General features: G+C 44.0%; 1 protein-coding gene across 1 annotated transcript in view; it reads left to right on the forward strand.

The window, feature by feature from the left end:
- The first annotated feature begins 371 nt into the window (after window positions 1-371).
- Window positions 372-23,850, forward strand: part of PRR12 (proline rich 12) — a 38,103-nt gene continuing 14,624 nt past the window's right edge. Inside the window, exons 1-8 of the mRNA XM_083377858.1 lie at window positions 372-630; window positions 9,711-9,823; window positions 10,767-10,928; window positions 12,904-16,394; window positions 19,498-20,101; window positions 21,203-21,561; window positions 22,548-22,664; window positions 23,122-23,255. Of these exons, the coding sequence (XP_083233984.1) occupies window positions 545-630; window positions 9,711-9,823; window positions 10,767-10,928; window positions 12,904-16,394; window positions 19,498-20,101; window positions 21,203-21,561; window positions 22,548-22,664; window positions 23,122-23,255 (5,066 nt within the window). The 5' untranslated portion in view covers window positions 372-544. The remainder of the gene's footprint in view (window positions 631-9,710; window positions 9,824-10,766; window positions 10,929-12,903; window positions 16,395-19,497; window positions 20,102-21,202; window positions 21,562-22,547; window positions 22,665-23,121; window positions 23,256-23,850) is intronic.

Genomic DNA, 23,850 nt, shown 5'->3' on the forward strand with positions numbered 1-23,850 from the left:
GCTTCCTCTTCGCTTGCTTGCCTTTCTTCCCCTCTCCTTACTCCATTTCCTACATCTTTCTCTGCTACTGCATTTCTCTTTCTACTTTCCTTTCCTTCCTTCCGCCGTCCCTCCGCTTGCCCACCATCCCTCTATCCCTCCATCGCTCACTCGCTCCCCCTTCTCCTCCTCCTCCTCCTCCTCCTCTCCCCAGCACGGGATTGTGGGAGGAAGCGGAGCGGAGCGCAGACAGACGCCCAGCGAACATGGCTGCACCATGAGCCGCCTCCCAGAGGCTCGCCACCGCCGCCGCTGCCTCCTCCTCCTCCAGCCGCCCGAGCGCTAGCGCCAGCCCGCGGCTTGAGCCGAGGCCGAGTGGGGGAGTGCAGCGGCCGAGGGGGGGAGGAGGAGGAGGAGGAGGGACACCCCTCCCCGATCTCCTCCCCGATCGCCCCCCCCTCGACCGACGCCGCGGGGGGAGGAGCAGGAGCTCCCCGACTAGTCGAGGAACCGACCGACGGACCGCGGCCGGCCCCAGGCGCTCGCTCCCCGGCGCCCACTCCCCATGGATAGGAACTACCCCAGCGCCGGCTTCGGGGATCCGCTGGGCGCCGGCCCGGGATGGAGCTACGAGCGCTCGGCCAAGGCCAGGTCAGGCCGCCGGGGGTGGTGAAGGGGAGGGAAAGGGATCTCTTCCCCCTTTCCCGGGCAGTGCCGGAGAGACCGGTCTTGGCGGGGATAAAGCACGGCAACATCTCTCCTTCCAGCCCTTCCTCTGCTTCTGCATAGGCCTCTTTCCCTGGGCCTGGAAGTGGGATCGAGGGAGGAGAGTGGAGGGCAGAACCCGGGCAACCTTTCGGGGGAAAGGAATGCCGGCGGGACTTGGCTCCTTTGCCAGCGGCATGGCACTGGGGTGCAGTCTTGGGGGCGTCCCTCTCCTGGAAGGGTCGTCTTTTGCAGAGGAGGAGGGTGGGAGAGGAGGAGGCGGCCCGTGCAGGCTTCTCCATGGTGGGATGGGGGACCCACTGACGTGTGCAACCCCATTTGGCGCTGGTAGAGGCAAGGTAGTAGCGACATGGGATAGAAATTGGTGTACAAAGGATAGGGGAGGAAGAAAAGGTGGTTGATGCTCAGTTCTCCTCATGCACAGCAACCCGGTAAGCCCTGCTGGGAGAAAGTGCTCTGATTCCCTACAGGTGAAGGGTGAGTGAGAGTCACAGTGTGATGCCTTTGTGGTTCCTCTTTTTCTACCCCTAGTGGGGTATTCATTAGTGAGATGCTCCGTGGAGGACATCTCTCCTGCCCTGTTTAGGGCATGAAGGACATTTCATTTCATTGCCTATCTCTATATGAAACAAAGCAATAAGCTTTGGCCTCCATGGTTTGGGGAAGGAACATTAATCTGGGAGGGGGGGAAAATCAGCATTATTTTGGAAGACTAATATCCCTTCCTTGTACCTAAGGAGATTAGACATTTGGAGAATCTCTCTAATTTTGGAAATATGGGAGGCATCTGCTTTATCTATACGTATTCTCCTGTATGTTCCAACATGCATCTATCTCTCCCAATATATGGCAGTAGGTAAGGGTAGCTAAAAATTTTTGGTAGCAAGTCTTCAAATTGCTGAGTATTTAAATAAAGGCTTTCTTGCTAAATGTGAAAAGGAAATTGTTGACTTTGGGAACTCTGGGTATTCCCATTCTTTATGTGTGTGTATCAGGTAAAATGCAGATGAGCAGCTGCAGGCCTGTAACTCTCTTTATGTTTCCTGTAAACTGGGACACTTGGTTATAGTGATTTGTATGGTTTATGCCAGTAAGGACATATTTTGCAGAAGAGAGTTGCAGAAGGTAAGAGTTGGTCCCCAAAATCCAATAGGCTTAACAAGGGAGAGATTGAGACTGATGTAAAATTCTAAACTTTTCTGGCTGGAATCTTCTTTCCATGTATAATAAATGAGATATTTTTTAAAGTTTCCACAAGATTACAAATCTGGTCTCCCTATTCATATAGAAATGTGAGAGGTCAAGTTCTTCTGACCAGACATGAATTTTTCATATTTTTTGTTTGCTAGACACAATTTTTGTTGTAGTAGTAGTAGTTTTTCCAAAGAGCAACTTAGTAGCTATTTACTTGAGTAAGGACCCCATACATTCATCTGAATCTCTGCTTTGATATGCTCATCCTTGCCTCCACTGTAGATGACCCAAGAATTTGGAATTTTATTAACTCTAGTTCGCTTTCTGAATAAGTCTTAAATACTCTGTATCACATTTTAAAATTCCACGAGAATGTTTCTTAATGTACAACTCATCTGTTTTTCCAGTAGCTATAGTATTTCAACATATTTCTAATTTGTATCTTCACCTAAATCTTGATAGGTGAGGGAATGCAGTGATACCACCTTATATGAGTCTATGTTTTATGTTTGAAAGAGATTATTATGAATATATCTTGTTCTCTATTCTAGGTCAGCCTTCCCTGCTATGGTGTTCAGCCTTCCCTTCAGGTGTTTTGGACCACAAATGGAGATTATAATAGTTGCCATCCAATACATCTGGAGGGTGCCAGGTCAGGGACAGCTATCCTAAGCACAATGTCAAACAAACTGATTCTTTCCCCCAAGGCTGTATGCATTGTGTTGATGTTGTGATGTGTTGTGTTATTTTTGATAAGAAAGGAGTAACAAATTTTGATTTAAATGTGGCAATAGCCACAGGAATATATTGACCGCAATACCAGGCATCTGCCATGCATTTATTGTTATTTTAGCATCCATACAGCAATATGATGCCGATAATTTATGGGATGGGTGAGAGGACTAAAGTACTAGTAGTATTGCTAGGCTAACACTGTGCACAGATGGGTTTGCACATGAACATTTAAATGAGTTTGTGGCACCAGTGGAATGCATAGTACAGCATTTATGTGTTGAGATCAGTACACTCAGAACTGCTAGCCACTCAGCCAATAAATGAGTAGATTGTGAATTCTAGATGTTGTGATTCCTCTGTATCTGAAAGGTGACATGATGAGATAGTCTGGAATAATGACAAAAACTGGCATTTTACAAAAGGGAAAGCTGGGTCCTAGCTCTGTTGGAAACAGCGTGAGGTCTAGTGTCTTAGTTTACAGAGCTTTGAGGATCAAACCCCTCGGTTTTTCTGGGAAATGAAGCTGGAGTCAAAACAAGTGAGGTCTTAGATTACAGATGAGCTAGTATAAAGACTCTGGGCTTTCGAGTAGAGTTCAACCACACTAATCTTTGTATTGCACATTAATTAAAATGTGCATCTATCTAAAATGAGAATTGTAGCAAAACCATCCTAACACATTGCTCTTCTATATGCATAAACATATCTGTATAACAAAGAAATCTTGGTCTATAACTCTGTGATTGCTACAGTTCTTCTCTGGAGGAAAAAGCCTCCCAGTTTCTAAGCATTTGATTTCTCAACTATTCTCTTTAAAGCAACCTCTTCCTCCTTTTTTTCGTACTTGTGGGACAAGGTTTATCTAACAGTGATCCATCAGTCAGTTCGGCTACATTTGTATATTTTGAACAATTGTATTTGCAATTCAGGGAAGGCATAGAAAAAGTTTGAGGCTTTGGGGCCTAGTGTGTATTAAAATACAGGTAGTCCTTAACGTCCGACCACACATGAACCCAAAATTTATGTTGCTTAGTGAGACAGTTGTTAAGTAAGTTTTGTCCCATTGTACAACTTTTCTTGATACAATTGTTAAGTGAATCATTGTAGTTGTTAAGTTAGTAACCCAGTTGTTAAATGAATCTGGCTTTGCCTGTCAGAAGGTTGCAAAAGGTGATCACATGATCCTGGGACACAGCAACCATCATAAATATGAATCAGTTGCCAAGCATCCAAATTTTGATCACTTAAACACGGCAATGCTGCAATGGTCATAAATCATAAGTCACGACCAAAAATGGTCAAGTCATTTTTTTCAGTGCAGTTGTAACTTTGAATGGCCACTAAACGAACTGTTGTAAGTTGAGGACGACCTGTACACACTTTCATTATCCAGCTTGTAGTTCTGTGAGTATCTTACCTTTGCTGGCTCCCTTTAAAAGCTATGGACTGGGGTGATTTTCTTGAATTTGATCCAGATGCCTTTCTTCCTTTTGAAAATAAAGGTATATGTTGGATGCAGTGCATTCTGTACTGACTGTATTGCAAGTCTTATGTTAAAAAAGTACATCAGAGCATGTGCAGAATATATATTTTGACAAGTCTTTGCTCCTCTTCTGCTTCCATACAGCAAAGCCTCATCAGTCTAAAGTTGACAGTTAGGTCAAAGGGCACAGCTTTCAGGGAGTTTTGAGGACTGATCTTTTTCTCTGTACTTCTGAGTAAAAGGTAAGTTGGTTCTATGATTAGGTCAATGAATGTTTTAGGTAGCCTTGGAAATAAGTGTCATTACTCCATGACATTTGTGTTCACCCCCCTGCCCTAAAATTTACTAATTTAAATACTCAGGGCCTTAGAGAAAAGATGAATATTTTCCTTCCTTTCACTTTATGAATGCTTTTCGCTGTGAGCACTAAAAGTACACCTTAAGCATCAGTTAACAAGGGCCTTGGTGGAGCAGTGGGCTAATGCCTCCCTAAGTAACACCAGCTGCCTGCAGTTATTGCAGGTTCGAGTCCCACCTGGCTCAAGGTTGACTCAGCCTTCCATCCTTCCGAGGTAGGTAAAATGAGGACCCAGATTGTTGGGGGCAATAAGCTGACTTTGTAATAATGCTGCTGGGGGGGGGGGGCAAAAGTCCTAATAAGCAGGCATATACATAGAATGAAGGCTATTGCTAAGCACATTTGATTTGTGCTTTAGATTCTAAGCCGCCCTGAGTCTTTGGAGAAGGGAAGGATATAAATGGGATTAAAAAAAACAACAATGGAGCAGCCGTTAGCAAGCTTAATTTGAAAAGTCACAGAATGAGCTGGTGTGAGAAAAAACTGAGAAGGCTACTATTAAAGTATATTGTTGTTGTTTTTTTTAAATTAATTTGGCCTCTTCAGTTTAACTTGGTTCTCATTCATGTCTTATGTTTTTTCTAATCTTTTACTTGGCCTTTAAGGGGTCATGCTTTCCTTCCCAGATTTCCTGAAAATCCTTAGGATATAGAGTTATTGATGTTGCATGCATGCTTTACCGGCGTGTATATTATGTATAGATGTTGGATCCACAAAAGTAAATATTTCTTCCCTTAAAAGTCGTAGTATACTATGATATCACATACGCATACATATTACAGATCTTTCTGCTACTGTGTTCTAATGTAGGGGTCGTCAAACTTGGCAACTTTAAGACTTGTGGACTTCAACTCCCAGAATTCCTCAGCCAGGAGTTGAAGTCCACAAGTTTTAAAGTTGCCGAGGTTGAGGACCCCTGCTCTAATGAGTCACATATACTATCTAAGATTGTACTGGTTGGTCTTTTGCTGGGATTTTTGTAATTAGCACGTTAAAAAAAAACAAATACTGAGATTATTCAAATATTGACTCAAAAATAACAAATTGTACAGATTTATTTTGCATATTTTATATATTGCGAATTGCTTCAAAAAATAAAGAGAAACGGTAATGAGCTAGACAAGTAATTCAACTGCTTCTTCAACGTTGATTCTCAAGCTATTGTCGTTAACTGCTGGAATTTTACTAGGAACTGATGCATCTCTTCACATCAGTAAGGACCCCCTATGTTTCTGTGTTCTGCATCCACTATGAATTATGTTCGTATGGCAGCCCAAGCAACTGGACTAAAGCCGAAGCACCCCTAGCTTATAACTTTGCAGGTTTGAAAGTCTAGAAATCTCATTGATGGGCTGCCTTGTGTGGTAGATCATACTTTGAACAGCAGTTGTACTTTGCAATGCTATGTGCTTTTTTCCCCCCTGCCCTCATCCATCCCTCTGCAGCTTGCAGTCCTTATTCCATCTGCTTCTTGCATCTGTTATCTGCTTATTGGTAGTACTTTGAATACTGTATAGTTTGGCATAGGCCAGGGGTAGGCAACCTCGGCTCTTTTATGATTCATGGACTTCAACTCCCAGAATTCCTGAGCCAGCTATGCTGAGCTATGCTGGCTCAGGAATTCTGGGAGTTGAAGTCCATGAGTCATAAAAGAGCCGAGGTTGCCTACCCCTGGCATAGGCTTTATTCTGTTAGCAGTTGTGGGAACTTGATGCATTCATTTATGCAGACTGTTGCATCAAGGAAAATAGTATAGCTGTCCATAGCGGACAGAATGTAATGTAGAAAGCATATTTCTTTAAGAAAGGGCCTATGCATTTATTCCGAATCCTCATGGCATCAAAAATTATTTGAATAAGGCTCATAAAATATTTTGCCAAACTCCTGGAATGTTTCCATGGTACTTTTCTTCCTCCATTCCTACTTTCCTCTGTTTTTTTTTCCAGAACTAGGGGGAAAATTGCAAAACGTCAAACTTCTTTTGTTTTATATTACTGCTACATATTGCTGCTAATTTTTGTGGATGCACAGTTCTGCAAGGAATTGATTGCATACCTTCAAAAACTACTGCCCACATCTTTTAAACCCTCAATGGTCACCATTCATATATGGGAAGCAAGCATAACAGAAAGATTTATTTCAAGAGTGGAAGAAGCCAGGTTATTGTTTTAGGCCAAGGTACCCTACGAAAGGGATAGAGAAGGGTATCCTCAAGTAGCTTTTTCATTTTAAAGAAATTGCAGGGATTAGAATATGTAATTAGTTAAATGCTTGCTGTTCTGTTCACTTTTTCATATTAATATGCTTTTGAGTCAGCCTAGAAGAGGCACTCAACTGCATTAATAGTTTCTTAGTTTGGAATAGCTAATGCTTTTGGGGGGACATAGTGCTTAGATGTGTTTATTGTGATGTTGTTAAAATTTATAGGCCTCTCCACCATGGTAGTAAGCTGTGCCTGTCATTTTCATCTCCAGGTTAACCTGAGAGTTAAGCACTGGTGCTTGTGTTTGTGAGGGGTAGGAGAAGAATCTGATCTCACAATTAAACTAGAATGTAATTTGTGTGGATTTAACTTAGTATGGTTGTGTGATAATACATTTTGTGGTTTGCAATTCATGATTTATTGCTTAGGAATATGTGTGAACCAGATTCTGGTTAAAAAATGCTATAGTTTAGTGTTACGTATGAATCTGTTCTCTGTGTGTAGGATCCAAGGCTCTTTTTCCAATTTGATTTACTACAGATGTGTTAAATTACAGCTCCCATCATCTCCAACTAGTGGGGACCATAGGTATAAAAGTTGCAAAAGATGGCAGGAATTGTAGCCAGGGCACAACAGGAAGAGATTTGATTCACACGTCTGGGTTGAGTGTTATGAAACTGATAAAAAAAATGGAGGTTCCCCCCCCCACACACACACACTCTGTTCAAGAACAATTGTGATTTATTTCATTAAACATGTCTGTGAAGGTAAATATAACAATTACAAAACCACGTAACATATTAAAAACTGAAATAAAACCCTGTTTTTCCTTCTGTACAACCCTGGATACAGAATACATTACAATATTTTGTAATAGAATGTCAGGTATTGAAATAAGCATCTGCATTGTTTGCTATTTGCTACCAAATGTTCAGGTGCTTGCTTTGTCTCTTTGTTAACCTAGGTTTTTCCTCTTGAGAAATAATGGGAAAAAGAAAGTTTTCCAGTGGATGCCAACGCTGATGTGCTCCAGCCATTTCTTGCTCCAACCATTTCTTGCTCCATTCTTTCTCCTTCTGCCTTACATTCCAATATTGATCCAGTGCATTCAAGCAAGGGAGGAACTGAGATCTCACTGTATGAATGAAAATATCTCTTTATTTCCTGTTTACTGTAACCCTTTGCAGAATGGCCCTTTCCAGTTTGCTGTGCTGCAGTCCACTGTCTCACCACAGTGACGCTACAGGCAGCAACCTGTGTTCGGAGAGCGGCTTGTTCAGCTGGCCTCCATCAGCACTCATTCTGCTTTTGTAACTTTCTCTGCTCTGTGTAAGCTTTTGGTTTTTATTTTTGTGCTTTTAATTTCCTGCAGGTAGTTGCATTCCTGAGACAGGCACGCTTACTTTTAGCAAGTCATCTGCTCTCTTCCTCTCTACAGGGAGGTGCACCACCCCATGCTGCTTCTTCTGTCCCAGGGCTCTTCCTGCATTTCTTGCATGGCACGTGCATAATTGTGGCACATGCCTCAACACAGAGAATAAGTAACGGTGTCTGGTTGGTTTGGTGCTGGAAGGATGGGAGTGGTAGCACTGCATATAATTATATATATACAGATAGCTCCCAAAGAGAGCCTATAAGCAAAGAGCTTAGCCTGATGTGTAGGATTGAAACCATTTATATAGATATTTTTTTGCAGAGCTGGGGGAAACGACCTCCTGTTTTAAAGAAATATATTTAAAAAGAGAGACCCATATAAAATCACCTGAACCTGTAAAAAATACTATCCAAATGGATGGCTATGTAGGCTTAACTGCAGCTGCAGTCCTCTGCTCTAGCCTTCCCTGACTTGAGAAGGGAAATATAGTTGGAAATTGTGGAAGTTGTATTCTCGCCTCGTAATGGAGGGCACCATGTTGGAGAAGGCTAATACATTTGCATACGCAGACAAGAGTACCGAACTCAGTGGGGCATATTTGAGTAGACTGTGCCATGGATTTTGGGACTGGTATGCATGTGTTTTCATAAGTGGTGTCCCAGGCTTTTCAGGATCAGGGCATGAAACTTCTAGGGACTGAAAAGCAGAAGATATCGGTATCTTGATGTAAGGAAGAAAATTTCAGGCCTCCTGAGTGCACCATTTTCTATCGGGGTTGCATAATTGATTTAGAAATTAAGTTTGTGTCTTGTTTTAATAACGCAAAATATTTTGGAAATATTTTGGGAGTTTATTCAAGGGAATGTTTGACTGGCAGAATGGCAGGTTATGTACAAAAGTCAAAGCAGATCTGAGCTGATTGAATTGCAGTTAAAGACAGGAAAATGTTGGGGGTGCCTGGGACTCAGAAGCAGAGTAAACTTAAGGATGTTTTTCTCTCAGCTGTGTTTGGCCGCTGGGCTAGGCAATTGGGTCTCCCCGCACAAGGGCAATAGGAGAAGGAATGATACAGGTCAGATACTGAGGCTTTGGGAAACCAAGGCCTGGGAACCATATTTCCTATCATGCATCATTGTTTATTACGCATTCCAGTCTTCTTTCCTGCACAAGTGAATTCCTGTCCAGGACAGGTTTTTGTGAGCATCGAAAACAGGGAAAGAAAGTTGCACCATACGTTTATGGGCTTCTGATTTCCCCATAATAATCATCAGCCTGCAGTCTGTCTTAGTCAGAAACATGATCTTGTTCATCTTGAAAACAAAAGGTATTGATCAGCTCAGTGTTACACTTATGAAGTGATGCTTACAATTGCTTAAGGTGTAAAGAGGATATAGATGAACAGGGAATCTGAACTTTAGAAGTACACAAGTATTAGATACTCCTTTGCACTCAAAATCAATACTTCCCAAATGATTGCTTCTCGTTGTTCCCCCTTTTTCCTCTTGGTTCAGTTCACAGATCTGCAGGAAAACTAGTCCGCTTTTGCTGATTTTTGAAGGAACTCTTTTAGTGTATTCCGTTGAGATATTGAATGTGGCATATATTACAAGTCCCAGTTCTCTTGCCATGTCTGAAGCCTTGTTTCTCTCTCATTCAGCTTGGTGTATGGCGGATCCCGAAGCTCACATCCAGACACAGATATTTTACACCGCCAAGCATATGCCACTCCCCATCCTCTGCAGGGCTATGCCACAAACCATCACCCAGCAGGTATGGTAGCTGTCTTGCCATTTCTCTTGAAGCCTTAGCAATAAATGTTTTTTAAGTATCCTTCTCTTTCTTCTCTCTCCTGCTCATTTTTTCATATGTTCCCTCTGTGCTGATCTGGATAGACTGAAGTTATTTTGCTTTACTTTCAGCTTCCTTTTATTTATTTTACCTTTTCTATCCCTTTTTTATTCCAAGAGTAATCTCTGCATTACCAAGCTAATATTTAAAATACGCTTAACATAGGTTTTCTTAACTAGAACATAGGTTGGACTGTCAGCCAGAAGAACAGTGGCATAGGGAAAATTAAGGAAGGTTGTTGACCTGTTCTTTCATGCTTTAGTTTTGCTGTTCTCTACCCTAGGGCCACTGTTTTGGCATTTTCTGCTGTTTAGTTCTGTTTCAAACTAGTCTACCTTCGAATGAAATGCTCAGACTCAGACTGCTCTGGCAGCTGGTATTGATTAACCAAAACTGTACCCCATGTTTAAGACATGAAAAGATACACGCTGCTCAGATAGGGAACCTTTGGTCCTAAGTTCCTCAGCTTCTCTAAGATCCAGGCTTGGCTTTTCTGTCACACAGCCCCAGGTCCCCCCAGTTCCTCGTATGTTCTTCAGTTCAGCTTGCTTGATTCTTCTCTCTTCTTTACCAGATGTTTGTTGGGTCAATAGTTTCTCATTCTCCCCCCCCCCCCAATGTGCCTGGCTTTTGACTGATTGCAACTCTCCCTTCTGCACTAAAATAAGTATTCTATAGTTGCTGTGCCTTTTGATGTCTAATGTTTGCCTTGTCTCTCTGTGGTTCCTCTGACAGGCATTGTAGGTTCCCTTGCTTGCCTCCTGTGATGAACCTCTTCCTGTTTTGCTGTATCTATCATCTCCTTTTCACTGATTCTCGGCACTTCACATCCTTTATTTCTTCTTTCTTTCATTTCCTCCTTTAGGTCTTTCTGGCTTATTCGAGACTGGGCTCCATCATGCCAGCAGTGCCACCCCCGATGCCTCTGTCATGAACCTCATTTCAGCTCTAGAGTCACGGGCACCACAGCCAGGCCCTTCTGCTTCCTCCTTGCTCTCCCAGTTTCGCACTCCATCCTGGCAAACAGGTAAATGTCTCTGGCGTTCTGTCAGCATCAGGGAAAGAACTCTGGATATCTTGTCTTTGGAGGCAAAGTTGGGCAGACTTTTATAGGAAACTTTATTATAAAGAGCCTTGGTGGAGCAGTGGGCTAATGCCTCCTTAAGTAACACCAGCTGCCTGCAATTAGTGCAGGTTCGCATCCCACCAGGCTCAAGGTTGACTCATCCTTCCATCGTTCCGAGGTAGGTAAAATGAGGACCCAGATTGTTGGGGGCAATAAGCTGACTTTGTAATAATTTTATTTATTTTTATTTTATTTTTATTCCATTTATATCCCGCCCTACTCCGAAGACTCAGGGCGGCTTACAAGCTTAGCAGTAGCCTTCATTCTATGTATATGCCTGCTTATTAGGGCTTTCACACACACACCCCAAGCGGCATTATTACAAAGTCAGCTTAATTGCCCCCAAAAATCTGGGTCCTCATTTTACCTACCTCGGAAGGATGGAAGGATGAGTCAACCTTGCCACTTGGGGGGGGGCGAAAGCCCTAATAAGCAGGCATATACATAGAATGAAGGTTATTGCTAAGCACATTGATTTGTGCTTTAGTTTGTAAGCCGCCCTGAGTCTTCAGAGAAGGGCGGGATATAAATGGGATTAAAATAAATAAATAAAAACTTTATGGCAGATATCTGATGTCTACATGTAATATGTTTGGGGGCAGTAGCCTATCCTTCTAGCACTTTCTTAATACTTCTCTCAAGTTGCTTCATACATCACTTTATAAATCACTTACAATACACCATATCGTAATTGAAGCAAGGTTTACAATAAGTAAGCCAATGAATGAACTGAGTGAAACAGGCTTGAGTGCTCTCGCTCGGCATTATTAAACCGTTTGCTTAGTTCGCATAATGCATTGAATATTTCGATAGTGAGATGGGCGGCATACAAATTTAATAAATAACAAAGCATAAAATAATCAAACATTGGGTTCACGTAACTTGCTAAAAATGTAAGATTAAAACTCGCCTTAGTTAGCGTTCATCTGCTGGGTCTTTAAATTCGTTATTTAAATGTGCTTGGCAAACCCAGGCAATAAGTCAGATTCTCAGTCCTCCCAGCTTGGAAGGGCAATCTGTTTCCCTCTTTATGGTTAGTTTCCTTATTCCCAGGCAGTATAGCAGAAAGAAGTTTTATAGAACTTGCACTCCAAAGTAACTGAAAGGTGGCTGATTTTTTTTTAAAAATTCCATTTATATCCCGCCCTTCTCCGAAGACCCAGGGTGGCTTACAAGCTTAGCAGTAGCCTTCATTCTATGTATATGCCTGCTTATTAGGGCTTTCACACACACCCCCAAGTGGCATTATTACAAACTCAGCTTAATTGCCCCCAACAATCTGGGTCCTCACTTTACCTACCTCGAAAGGACGGAAGGCTGAGTCAACCTTGACTAAACTAGCCCTATTGAGCTGGCTACCAAGGTCTTAGAACAGCTCAGAATTAAATTTAGAATCTTCTGCTTGAAAAGTTGTGCTTTTACACTAAGATATAGCCTGATCTTAATTGCTCTAGCTAGACGTTAGCCTTGGGGGATGAGGGCACATGTTTATAATGACATGACACTAGGAAATACGCTTTATCCACTCTTTGGCATGCAGTGGGTGAATTTCATAGAATGATAGACAAGGCTAAAATGGGATTAGGTAGCTTGTGATTCAGGATGTTGCGGGAATTCAGCCATCAACTTCCTATGTTGTGTAAACCTGATTATTACATGAAGCCGTAATATGATTTATTTCTTTGATTGTAACACGTGGGACAAAATTAGTTAACTTGTGGTTATATTAAGTGTGTTGTGCGTCCTCATTACTGCCCACTCTGAGTAGTACTGTCCAGTAAAGTACTGGGAGTTTGAGATTGCCTTTGGGGATAAGCTTTTTATTTGGTACATCATATCAAAGCCCCTAAACAGATATTCCATTTTTTCTTTACAGCCATGCACACTCCAGCGCCCGCTGAGCTTTTCATCTCAGGGGCCCTCCCAGGCTCTGGCACCTTCCCTTCCTCATCAGCGCTCTCTGCTTACCAGCATCCAGCCTCTTTCAGCGGGCGCAGCTTCCCAGTCACATCATCCCTGACACTCCAGGATGCTACTTTCAGCCCAACGTCCAATGGTTTGCTGTCTCCCCATGATCCTCTACTTCACATCAAATCTTCTCAGCCCAGCGTTCCTTCGTCCCTCAGCTTTGACCGGCTGGGCAGTGCGGTATTGGGTACGGGCTTGCCCTCTCAGAGCTCAGCGTATCGTAGTGCTCAAGAATCAGCTTCCCGCCACCTCCCCTCCCAGTTCAACCTTTTGTCATCCTCACTGGGACCATCTGACCAGACGTCCCAGCTCTACAACACCTCAGTCTTCTCCAGTTCTCCTGCCTCCTCCATTGAGCGGGCCATTCCCCGGCAAGATAGCGTGATCAAACATTACCAGAGGCCTTCCAGTGCCCAGCCGCAGCTGCCCGCTGCCCATTCTCTCCAGCATTATCTAAGCTGCGGGGGCAGCTACCAGCAGATGCCCCACCGCTCCAGCCTTTCCTGCAGTCCCCTTGGTGAGCAGTCCCCTGCCAGCAGCGAAGGATCTCAGCAGCAGAAGACCCCCCAGACCACGCGGCAAGAACCCTCTCAAAGCTACCGTCCCATTATTCAGTCTCCAGGCTATTCTGGTACCACCTCTTCTTCAAAATCCAAGAGTTACTCAGCCTCCCGCCAACCACCCCGTTCTACAGCCACGCCCAAGTGCCAAAGCAACTACAGTTCATCCACGCCCAAGCCCAGCTCTGTCATTGCAAGCCAGTCACAGGCCTATTCACCTGGTCAGCCTCAGAGTCTCCTTTCCATGAGCCAAACACAGAGTTACTCTGTCAGCCAGCCACAAAATCTCTCTTCAGTTAGCCAGGCCTCACAAGGCTTCAGCAGCAACCAGGCCCAGGATCTCACAAGTGTGAGTAAAGCTCAGAGTTATTCCAACAGTGGACAAGCTCAGCCAGGCCAAGCTGGGCAAGGAGGACAAGGACTGCAGACATGTCAAAATCAGACTTACTCTCCTGAGCAGCTGCAAGGCTTGTCATCTGTTGGGTACAGTGTTCAGGCTGAGCCCCATGTTTCTGTCAGCCAGACACCAAGCTATGTACCAGCTCATTCTCAAGGGATGCCCACAGCTAGCCCATCGCTGAGTTACAGCACCGGCCATTCTCCAGCTATGCCAGGGCACAGCCAGTCTATCGGCTACTCTCATGGGCAGAACCTTCCAGATTCAAGTCCTTCCCAAATCATCCGGCCTCTCCAGTCCCCTACCACTAACCGGCCCCAAAGTGTGGCATCACCTGGCCAGTCCCAGAAATATCTCACTTCTGTACTGTCTCCTTCATTCATGCAGACGGCTCACACACAAAGCTACCAGGGTTCCCAGGGTGGGTTAGAGAGAGCATCATCTTACAATAAAGCCAAGGCAGACTCGGACCTGCTGTCATCTGAGAGAACTGAAGATGAAGAGTTTTTAATCCAGCACTTGCTGCAGTCGCAGAGCCCACCAAGGGTGCCCACAGAAGGCATGGTAGAGTGTGAGGAGAGGGCAGGGAAAGGGATGGGCTATGAGTTGAGCAAGACTGAAGAGCGTTACCATTTGCAGAGTGTGATTCGGACCAACTCTAATCTGGACAACCAAGGCCTGGAGATGTCCTTGCAAAGCTTAAAGGACAAAAAGAAAGGAGAGAGGTCCAAAGAGTATCCCCACACGCGCTCCACTCCTGAGTCTTTGGCCACCTCTGTGGTCCATTACAGCCATCAAACTGGCTCTATAGACTCTTACGGGCAAGACATGAAGAAGTCGGTGGAGCAGCACCTCCAGAGTGGCCATATGGATACAAGCAGTAAGGAAATATCTCAGGCCCATTCTTATTTGCAGAAGACTCCTGAGCACGCCTCCCAGCCTCATCCCATGGAGTCCCATGGATTAATGGCGGGCCAGCAGGGTGCAACCCTAATGTTGGATTCCCCTCCTGATTTGCCCCCTCTTTCCCTTTCTCAGCAGCAGCAGCAGCAGCAGCAGCAATCCCAGCTGCTCCAGTCGGTGCTCACTCACACCCAAAGCCAGATGCACTCTCGTGGGAAGGTTCGCACTCCACTGGATGTCCATCTTATGGAGCCTCAACGCATGCATCAAGCTGAAGCGCCCTCGCCACAGCTTCAGATGCAGGCATTGGAAGCCCACCTCCACCAGGCCCGTGTTCATTCTCAGAGCATGGAAGCACAGCTTCTTGAGCCGCAGCAGTCCCCTCAGCTCCAAGGCCAGTTGCAACCAGAAAGGATGCAGTCTGAAGGCATGGAAGTGATGTCCCAAGGCAGCCTTTCCCAGTCCCAAGAGATCCAGGACTTCTTAGAGCCTGAGCTGAGCTTGGAATCCCACCTGGGACAGAGTGGGGCAGTGCAGAGTCAACAGCATCTGCTTCCTGATTCCACTTTGGATCCAGACTCTACTCAACAAGTTCCTCAAGGCCAACTTGAGGGCAAGGACCAGTTTGAGAGCTCCAGTCCTCAAGGAGCCAAGCAACGGTTTGTCCCCCTCACCTCCATCTGTTTCCCAGACTCTTTGTTACAAGATGAAGACCGTAGCTTCTTCCCTGGCATGGAGGACATGTTCGGCCCCCCTCCCTGTGCGGGGGATGAGTTCCCTAAGTCAGATGATGGCACACAGGGCATGGAAAGGGGTGAAGGAATGAAAGGAGGAGGCTATGATATGATGCCTGGTGGACAAGGCTACCAGAGTTACTGCCAATCGGAAAGTGGGGATGGGCAGCACTTGGGGTTAGACACAGTGTCAGTGAAACACGAGTTGCCTTCTACAGTCAATACAGAACAACTGGGACTGATTCAGTCTGGCCAACATGGGACAGCTCCTGTTTCAGAATCCAAGTCAGGCCTGACCTCACCGATCTTCTGCTCTTCCAAGCCCAAGAAGCTGCTGAAGACTTCCTCCTTCCACTTGCTGAAAAAACGGGAACCATCTTTCCAACCTCCCAAAAAGAACTATGCCCAGGAGTATGAATTTGAAGATGATGAGGACAAGGAGGATGTCCCAGCTGACATCCGTCTCAATAGCCGCCGCCTGCCTGATCTGCTGCCTGACCTCATTTCCAGCTGCCGGACAAACCGGACCAGCCTTAGCCCCATGGGCGACATAGACTTTTGCCCACCAAACAGCAGCCTCATGGAGGGGCCCAAGCGGCGAGGCCGCAAGCCTACCAAACCTAAGCGGGAGGGCCCACCCCGCCCCCGTGGGAGGCCCCGCATCCGGCCCCTGACTGAACCACCCCACGGTGTGGCTCATGATGGCACCAAGAAGCCCCGTGGCCGGGGAAGAGGGAGGGGCAAGAAAGCCGGAGAGGAGGGGATTGAGCCAGGCACAGGCTTGGAATCCCTCAAACCGCTCAAGGTAAGCTCTCTCAGGAAGAGAGAGATGCTTGTCAGGTAGCAATGCCTAGGGGTAAGAAAGGAAATTTTGGAAAGAGCACAGGATTAGAATGAACATTGGCTTAATAAAGAGATTTCAATGGAGAATGCAGTGGTGAGGCAATGCAGGAAACTCATGGTTGTCCATCTACATCACTCTCCCAGACCAACTCTGTATTGATAAGTCTCAAGTATGAGTTTCTCCCATTACTTGTATCTGAGTCTTTGTCTCTGGAGATAATAGGGATTTAATCCAAGTTTTTGTTTGTAGAGGTTGTGCTCTGCAGCAGAATTACAGCGTCTGCCTAAAAAAAGGGGGGGGGAGGTAGATATTTTAGTTTTCTGAGGTTATCTGTGGTGATGCATTAGTGAAGTTGGGGGTTATTTGTACATGACCACGGTGGTATAATAATAGCTCAGGACTTTGTTTCCTTTGGAACTGAATTAGTATAGATAGTTTTCACAGAGATATCCTATTGATGTTTGTACAGATAATCCTCACTTAATGACCAGATGCTTAGTGAGCATTGGAAATTATAATGGATTCCCTCTCTCGGCTACTTATGACCTGGTTCTGGAGTTCCAGAACAGGCACACATCTATCAATTACATGACCAAATTTTGGGTGCTTGGCAATTGTTTCTCTCTTATAGCCTGTTAACAGTGTTCCACAGTCACATGACCACAATTTAACAATTTTTTTATCAGTTTCCAGCTTTTTTGGCTGATTTCTAGCAATAGGAATACATAAATTTAACACAGTTGTAAAATCGAGTCTGGTCATGTGAGTGCCCTGAGTTAACAATTGTCATGACTTACAATGGAAATCCTGGGCTCTATTAATTTTGTAAGTTGAGGACTATCTGTATTTCTAATAACATTGGCACAAAACCTGGTATTTTGAATAAGAGAGGGGCAATAATCGTGATGCAGTTTAGGTTTGATGTTTCAGTTGAGGGCATATCTGGGATAGAGTCATTTTGCTGATAGAGGTAGTCTTCACCTTATGATCACAGCTGACCCCCAAATTTCTATTGCTAAGCAAGACAGTTGTTAAATGAATTTTGCCCCATTTTATGTTTCTTACCACAGTTGTTAAGCCAATCACTATAGTGGTTAAGTTGCTAAAGTTAGTAACATGGTTATTAAGTGAATCTGATTTCCTCATTGACTTTGTTTGCAAAAGGTCTCAAAGAGTGATCACAAGGCACCAGGATGCTGCAACTGTCATAAACGTGAATCGGTTGCCAAGCATCTGAATTTTGGTTATATGACCATGGAGATGCTTCACCCCAGGTCATATGAAAAATGGTCATAAGTCACTTTTTTTCAGTGCTGTTGTAACTTCAGACAGCCGCTAAACGAACTGGTGTAAATCGAGAGCTACCTGTACAAATTTGCACTGCTAAACATTTGTTTGTAAATTAGTAGTATATTTTGTTCAGTATTTGGGTTCACTAATTTCCACCCTGCTCCTTATTATTGCAAAGATAGGTAAGTGTGAGTTAAGGGTATTGGCACCCTGAACAAGACTACCACGATTTCACAAAATTTTTTAATAGAGACTAAGCATAACTTTTGCCAACTTCTGTTCTGTTCTGAACAGGTTTCCCCCCTCACCCCACCCAACAGCTTTGTTTAATGTTGGCAGCAGCTATGCTTCAGTAAGCACCAAGATACCACCCTGACAGATCAGTGCTATGGAATAACGTTATATTGAAGACATTATGCACAACTGTAATGGCAATCTTAAACACCTGCTGGAGACTTGCTGTGATTCATTGAGTTGGGGAGGCAAATAGATGCCAGCAATAGATTGTGTGATGGCACCAGGATTCCAGTAGATGGTCTGCAACTTTATGTGGTTCATACCCAGCTGGGTTGTTTGAATCTTGCCACAATTTCCTGGTTCGTGTCTTTTCTTCCTGCTATCTTATTGCTGTCATTTCTTGAGAGATGTGATAACAGTGAAGAATGGCGTGGTGGCCTAGAGGTGAAGATGTTTGGTTCCAATTCACAAGGTTGAGAGTTCAATCATAGGCAGCGTTAGATGTTTCTCTCCTAGGGCACAAAGAAAAAATATCTGCATGGCATCAGGAAGGCATTTGGCCAATAAATGTTTAGCTCTATCCAGGGTAGCCCCAACTCTACCCTTGAATTAAGGGAATACAGGGTCGATAAAAAGGGAGTTTTAATGTAGCAAACATTCTTAATACTTTTTCCTCCTCCTATTTTCCCCACAACCCTGTGAGGTGGTTTGGGCTGAGAGAGAGAGAGTAATTTGCCCAAAGTCATTCAGCCAGCAAACTAGTCAGTAATTTATTTTGATTCCTGAACATCTAGGTTCCCTAGCTGTGCTTTAATGTAAAAAAAAAGAGAAGTATATCTTAGATGCCTCTGCTTCTCTAAAATTATAATGTTAATGGGGTTCATGTTTTATTCATGAAAACATTTATCCTCTGCTTTTCTATGAACCATCCATAAAGCAGTGTGCAGTATATACACACACACACACTCACCAGCTCAGGTCTAAGGCTGGCAGTTGAGACCAGCCCATCCACTCAAAACACACCCCCACCCAATCAGAACACACCCACCATTCAAAACACACTCCCACCCAATCAGAACACACCTAATCCCCCACCCAATCAGAGCACACCTCCACCCACAGAACACACCCCCTCTGGCAGTTTAAAAAAGAGGAACAAACAGTCACTACCACATGCTTCTCCCAGAAGAAGGAAGCTGAAGCCACCAGCCTGAGGATGACGGATGGGATTCCGTCGAAACGTTGCTCCTACAACCTTCAATTCTACGCGAGAAAAAACCTGAATGACCAAAGATCCATATATATGTGTGTGTGTGTGTGTGTGTGTGTGTGTATAATATATATTGCACTTCATTTGCATATTCCTGGATTTGATTGAAAGTCCACAGGAAAGCTGGTGATAGTGAAAAAAACAAATCTTAAGGAAAAAAGGTCCTTTTAGGTCAAGATCACCAGGGCAGCATATGGGACCACTAGGGCAGGAAATTGCTCTCCATCTTCTCCCTTTCCTCAATTCCTGTCCCTTCTTTTTCCGCAGATCAAACTGCCAGTCCCCAAAGGCTTGGAGGGATCTCAACTGGAAGCCCCCATCCCATCTCACCAGCCCACCCAAGAGAGCAACTTGGATAGCAACCAAACAAGAGAGAAGATCAAACAGAAGATCAAGGAGGTGGAAGAGAAGCAGCCTGAGATGAAGTCAGGGTTCATGGCCTCCTTCCTGGACTTCCTAAAGTCAGGCAAGCGACAGACGCTGCCTTCCTCTGCCATGTCCTCAGCAGTGACAGTTGGGGCCTCCAGTGCAGCAGCCCCTGTGGTCTCTTCTGCAGGCAGCCCATCCAAGTCTCACCCCGGTTCAGCTACATCCTCCTCCTCCCAGCCCCCACCTCCCTTTAGCATGGCACCCCCAATGCTACCTGGTGGCTTGGATGGACCTGAAGGAGATGCAGCTGGGCTTGTCATGAGTTGTACCAGCCCTTGCAAACGGCTTGACGAGGAGCTGAAACGTAACCTGGAGACGTTGCCCTCATTCTCATCAGATGAGGAAGATTCTGTTAGCAAGAACCAAGACCTGCAGAAAAGCATCTCCTCCGCCATCTCAGCGCTCTATGATCCCACTGACCGTAAAGATGGAGAACCCAGTGGTGAGTGCCATCGCCAGCTGTCCTCATCATGGCGTCCCTTATTTTTTGTGACTTCTGTTTCTTATCACTACGTGATAGTCTTTGCGATGTGGTGTTTCCAGTATTGGCAGCATTTCTAGGGGTTTGGCTGACATCGTACAATCACTACGACATCATGTGCAGAGATTGATTTTATTTACTCACAAGACTTATAAAGCTGCCTACTCTCATGCAGTCTAGGCAATTCACAACAATATTTTTTTTAATAATTGTTTACTTTATTCAGAAAGTTAAAGTAAAATACAAACTCCAAAAAAAGGAAGAAAAATTACAAAAATAAAACAAAGATAAACACAACATTAAAAAAGAAAGAAATTTTTTCCCATACCAAACAGATATACAGACACATGTATAGTAGATCGACATAATGACAAACTGGAATTAAATGAATCTGGACTAGATGGCATGCAACTCTAATGCATTCAGCTTATTTGCTTCTATTTAGTCTTCTCTATATGCAAACAAGTAAATACAAGTAAACAAATAAATACAAGCAAGATTAATTTGCTTGAAGGTCCACCTGGGGTTATGGTGAAATGCTCCTAAATAAGCTGGAGTTCATAAGCCTATTTTGCAGTGGCTTATTTAAATTTATGCAAGGTACATAAAGCTGGTATCTATATAATTTGCTTATTCACTACATTAAGGTGAGGAAAAGAACTGGAGCAAATAAGCTGAGTAGATTAATTTTTGGTTTATTTACATTTATGATTTATTAGGTGAAGACTCCTAGCTTATTGTTTTACGTAAGAAGCATCTATATTTAATTGCACTTGGCAGCATTGTTAAAATCTAATTAAATACTTGAGCAAATTAAAAATTAAATGAATTAAATGTAGGCATGGATGCCTGAAAAGTTGAAGGCATACTAATATGTGTTATTATTGTGAGGTTGGTTCCTTCATTCTAAGCAGCATATGGTTGCCCTCTACAGTATGTGTTGGTGAACAGTAATCGAAAGAATGTATCCTCAAATGAAAAGGGGGTTCCAGAGCCAAAAGAATGAATTTCCTTGCTGGATGACCCCTCCTGTTCTCTACTTTGTTTTTTCCCCCCTTGCAGATGTGCCACCGGTGGAGGTGAAAGCCCCTAGCCCCACTCCTTCGGTGGAGGCAGATGTCCAGCCGGAGCAACCACCTCCACCCATCTCCCCAGTCCCCTCACTCAAGGAGCCTCCCCCGGTGCTTGAAGAGCTACCACCACTACCACCACCACCACCATTACCATTACCACTACCACCACAGGCATCTCCTGAACCCGAAGACCCTGAGGACACACGGCCTCTTCACCTTGCTAAGAAGCAGGAGACTGCAGCCATTTGTGGAGAGACAGATGAAGAGGAGGTGGAGAGTGGTGGGGAGGGGATCTTTCGAGAGCGGGATGAGTTTGTCATACGTGTTGAGGATGTTCAGGCTCTCAGGGTATGTAATGAATTTTGAGCATTGACATGGGCGTATATATTAAAGGTACACTTCAGACACTAATGTTGAAAACTATTGTACTCTTAAGCAGAACTAGATGGCTTGATGCCCTCTTGTGTGTTTTTGACTCGTTCCGTGCGCCTTTGGCGTCTAGTCATGCCGGCCACATGACCACGGAGACGTCCTCGGACAAGCGCTGGCTCTTCGGCTTTGAAACGGAGATGAGCACCGGCCCCTAGAGTCAGAAGCGAGTAGCACGCATGTGCGGGGGAACCTTTACCTTTTTTTTATTGCTAGCTGCAGCTTGTGCCAAGGATTGTGGGAATTATAATTCAGAATACTTGGAGCATTCGAGTTGAGAGTTTGGAGTGGGGTTTTTTTATTTTTTTTATTTTGCAAACTGGATTTTTTTTTTCAAACTCAAACATGTTGCAGCTCAAAATTTGAGAAGAATTTCTCAACATTTAAAATTTGAAATTAAAAACATTGAAGAAAACTGCAGAAAATATTTAAGGGAGAGAGAATTGTGTAATTAAAATAGAGCAGTTGTAAATGATAGTCTTTGGAGTTCAAACTGAATTTAATTCCACTTACTTCCCATTGAGATCAGGATTAAAAAAATAACCACAGGTGAAATATAATTAAGTTCACTGTGTCCTACAAATGATTAGTTTAGCTCTAGATGCAAGTTAAAAACTCCATTTATTTCCCCAAAATGTTACTTCCCTTTTAAAACTGTATTAGGTGGTTGATGACAACTATTATAACTTCTCCATATATGGACATATGAAGAATCAGGTTAACTCATCACTAATAGCCTCATACAGAAGGATAAATTATGAAGAAATGCAATAATTCTGGAAGCTTTTTGTTGTTCTTTGATGCAGTTCTCTTCTGCTAGGGAATATTGGCCAGAAGACAGTAGTTGAGCTTACTAGCTGTTTAATACTTGACATCATTGTAACTACTCCTTTGTCCTTTTGTAGCTTGCACTTCAGACTGGACGGGAACCGCCTCCAATTTGGCGAGTACAGAAAGCTTTGCTTCAGAAGTTTACACCTGAAATCAAGGATGGGCAGCGTCAGTTCTGTGCAACCAGCAATGTGAGTGTCCACTCTCTCTGCTTAAGTAGCATCATATCCCAGACAAGCCAGAGCTTCAGAGATGAGAGAATCTTACCAACGTGATAATAAATGAAATCAGTAAATTAAAACCAAGTTTCAAGCCCTGTTTTCATTCTTCCTTTTGCTCGCCCTCTCTTTCTCAGAATACTTCTACCATGATGGTCAAGCCAAATACAGAAGTACTTCTGGGTTTTTTTGGCCTGTTAATAAAAGAAAAACTGTTCCCCCACCACTCACCCAGTTTTCTTCTTGGGATAGTCAAGTTGAGCAATTAGCTTGATCTATTATTGTGTTGGGCAAAGGACTGCAATTTAAGTTCCACTTGTTCCCTCATTACTTCCAGAAGAAAAGTTACAAGTGGGATGGTCTCCCCTCCCCTTTCTTTTCTTTATTCAATTCTTTATTTAATTCTTTATTTTCCTGCTTCATCCCTCAGTATCTGGGCTATTTTGGTGATGCCAAGAACCGTTACCAACGACTCTATGTTAAATTCTTGGAGAATATCAACAAGAAAGATTATGTCCGGGTCTGTTCCAAGAAACCCTGGCACCGGCCTCTCCAAGCTGTCAGGTAAAGGATTAGGAAGGTGGGCACATGTAAGGGAATCCAGTTCCAGCTAAGGATATCTCTGTGTGTGTGTGTGTGTGTGTGTGTGTGTGTGTGTGTGTGTGTGTGTGCTCTCTCTCTCTCTCTCTCTCTCTCTCTCTCTCTCTCTCTCTCTCTCTCTGTGTGTGAGAGAGAGAGAGAGAGAGAGAGAGAGAGACTTCCATACAAGAAACTTTTCTCATATTTTCTCTGTTTTTTAATTCTCAGTTATATTACCTTGCACCTGATTGGTTCCATTTTCCCTCTTCCAGCTTAACGGGTAAAGGGCTCAGCCTCTCTTCCCCCCCCCGCCCCCCGTTCTGTTTAATCTTAGAGCAGCTTGTAAGTTTAAAGGGGTGGGACTTCCCTTACCGGTTCATGCTTTTCTGGAGCACCCTTGGCGCACCCATCATCGCCTCTGATCCATCTTGAACAGTGAATTAGATTAGACTGCCTGAACTTTTGCTATGCTTTATGTAAAGATTCCCAGGGCCTCACTCTTTCATTGATTTACACTATTACTTTCTTTGCACTCAAACTCTACTGCTGCAATAAACCTGACCTCTAAAGTCAGCGCTCT

This window comes from Vipera ursinii (genome assembly GCF_947247035.1).
Source record: "Vipera ursinii genome assembly, chromosome: Z".
Taxonomy (NCBI): Eukaryota; Metazoa; Chordata; class Lepidosauria; order Squamata; family Viperidae; genus Vipera; species Vipera ursinii.